Source organism: Phalaenopsis equestris, unplaced genomic scaffold (assembly GCF_001263595.1).
Source record: "Phalaenopsis equestris unplaced genomic scaffold, ASM126359v1 Scaffold000002, whole genome shotgun sequence".
NCBI classification, from domain to species: domain Eukaryota; kingdom Viridiplantae; phylum Streptophyta; class Magnoliopsida; order Asparagales; family Orchidaceae; genus Phalaenopsis; species Phalaenopsis equestris.
In genome coordinates, this window is record NW_018164444.1 from 74,174,562 (window position 1) to 74,177,101 (window position 2,540).

General features: G+C 41.3%; 2 protein-coding genes across 2 annotated transcripts in view; one reads left to right on the top strand and one right to left on the bottom strand.

Annotated features, from left to right (window-relative positions):
- LOC110020095 (NADH-ubiquinone oxidoreductase chain 3) overlaps positions 1–854 on the bottom strand; it is a 4,701-nt gene extending 3,847 nt beyond the window's left edge. The window contains exon 1 of the mRNA XM_020718077.1: positions 799–854. Coding sequence (XP_020573736.1) covers positions 799–854 — 56 coding nt within the window. The remainder of the gene's footprint in view (positions 1–798) is intronic.
- Positions 855–1,778: 924 nt separating this feature from the next.
- Positions 1,779–2,540, top strand: part of LOC110035754 (ABC transporter G family member 14-like) — a 5,074-nt gene continuing 4,312 nt past the window's right edge. The window contains 3 exon segments of the mRNA XM_020740041.1: positions 1,779–1,976; positions 2,067–2,234; positions 2,236–2,540. The exon segment at positions 2,236–2,540 is cut by the window's right edge and continues 287 nt beyond it. Coding sequence (XP_020595700.1) covers positions 1,842–1,976; positions 2,067–2,234; positions 2,236–2,540 — 608 coding nt within the window. The 5' untranslated portion in view covers positions 1,779–1,841.

The following is a 2,540-nucleotide window of genomic DNA, read 5'->3' on the forward strand; positions in this document are numbered from 1 at the left end:
TTTAAATTCGACTTGTGTTAAGAAAGGCAGAGGTAGACCTAGGAAGACTTGGGCTTATTGTATTAAAAATGATCTTAATTTACTAGAACTAAATGAAAATATGACACTAAATAGGACGCAATGGAGAAAAAGGATTCATGTAGCCGACCCCACGTAGTGGGATTAAGGCTTTGTTGTTGTTGTTGTTGTTGTTGTGTTTTCCACATCTTAAAAAATAAAATATTGATATTTTTGTCCGTCTTAAAAGAATTGGATGGTATGATTTATAAGGGTTTATTACTAAACAAAGGAATTAACAGTCTCAAGTAACAGCTAAAAGTCTCATTGATTAACTGTCAATAATCGACCATTATTACTAAACAAAGAGATTAATTAGCTTTTTTTACCAATTTATATATAACATAGGATTAATTAATTTACTATGAAAAGATTATCATGAGGTTAAAAAACTAAATTAAATAATAAAAAAGGGGAGATAAATAGGCAAATGATGGTCATGGAAAAATAAATAAGTAGAACCTAAATAAAGGGGGCATTTACATACAAACTACCAATTCCTATGTATTTATATATTTATACCACCTAAAGATTACTTTTTTACATTTATACGATCCAAATCTTTTATATAAAAAATATATGTATACATAAAAAAAACATAAAAATTGAAGTTTAGGGCTGATGCGTGCTAAAAAATTTGCGGCGATAGAGGAACGGACTATCGTCTTAGCGTTGTATGAAAGTTCAACACACACAGAGATAAAAAAAGAAACAAACGGTGATGATTCCAGAAGATTTTACGTGGAAAACCCGTAAAAGGAAAAACCACGGGGTCTGGCCCAGTTGCGGAAATTCATTATTGAATTGATGATTACAGAAATCTCTTATCCCGCAGACGGGAAAATGATTACTATATTTTTCAAATTACAATGTTGGCTGATGGTTGGCAGAGGTCGACGATGGTAGACAGGGTCGACGGCGATTAGCGGTGGTTCACGACAGAGGTTGGCGGTGGTCAACGACGATCGACGGTGGTCTTCGGCAGACGGTGATGGTCGACGACGATTAAAGGTGGTCGACGACGAAGGTTGTCGGCGGTCAACGACGATCGGCGGTGATGCTGAGTTGCAGCTTCTTCTCAAGGTCTTAGGCTCTCTCCCTAGACTTTAGCTTCCCCTCATGTGAGAGATGAGGGGTCTATTTATAGTGTTCTGAGTGCAATTAATGCAGGAATATGAACCATTTTGATCAGACGGTCCAGAGAGCTTCCCTTGATCGTACAGCGTTTAATGGACATTTGAGTGTTTTAATGATGTCAGAATTGAGTGATATTGGACTTGTTGGATTCTTCTTATCGAGCCATTCGATTTGAGTATAAATTTGTCATATTCGACAATCGTTTTACCTTCCACATGTGTCCGAAAATTTTCTAATTATTGTTCAATGACTTGATTTGGGTTGATTCGACTCGGATTGGACTAGTTTTTATATCATCATGTCTGTTTGATCGAGCCGATCAATTTGACTATAAATTTGCTGAAATCAGAGCTGAAGATAATTTTTTATTAAGATCTGAACATTTTTTGTTCAAAATATCGTCTCGATATCTATGCGGAATGATAAAAATTTGTCGGTGACGTATCAACCACTGTTACTAACTTATCAATATAAACAAAAGGATATAAATGTAAAAAATCAAAATTTGTATAAACCGCGTGATGTATATGTAAATTCCTATTTTCATTTTTTATACCATTTGGCCCTCTCCCTTCCCTATATAAACGAACTCCACGATCCATTCTCTCCATCGATCGCACCAAGCGAACCCTAAAACCCACTAAACAATGCCACCTCACGAGCTTCCACGCGACTCCAATGGCAGCCACCCCAAAGACCCAGCCGTTAACGGTAACAGTAACGGCAACGGTAGCAACCCCCTAGCATATCTCCCCACCGTCGTCTTCCCCATGACTCTCAAAGTAAGCCCTCCTTCCATTCCTCGCATTTAATCTTCTAATTAAACAACACCAATCCTCATAACTAACCCTAAAAATCATTAATCGAACCAGTTCGAAGAAGTTGTTTACAAAGTGAAGAACGGAAACACGAAGGAGAAGACGATTTTAAACGGAGTGACCGGTATGGTGTGCCCGGGGGAGATGTTAGCTATGCTGGGTCCATCCGGAAGTGGCAAGACTACCCTCCTCACCGCTCTCGGCGGCCGCCCCCCCCCCACACCTCCTCTGCGGTAAAATCACCTACAACGGACTCCCGTTCTCCGCCTCCGCGCGCCGCCGCACCGGTTTCGTCGCACAGGACAACGTTCTCTACCCGCACCTTACCGTCACCGAAACCCTAATTTTCACCGCGCTGCTCCGGCTGCCGCGAACCCTGACGCGAGGGGAGAAGGAGGAGAAAGCGAGGAGGGTGGTGAGCGAGTTAGGGTTAGGTCGGGTGGCGGATAGTGTGGTGGGAGGGGTGAGGGTGAGGGGGATATCGGGAGGGGAGAAGAGAAGGGTGAGCATAGGGATGGAGATGCTGCT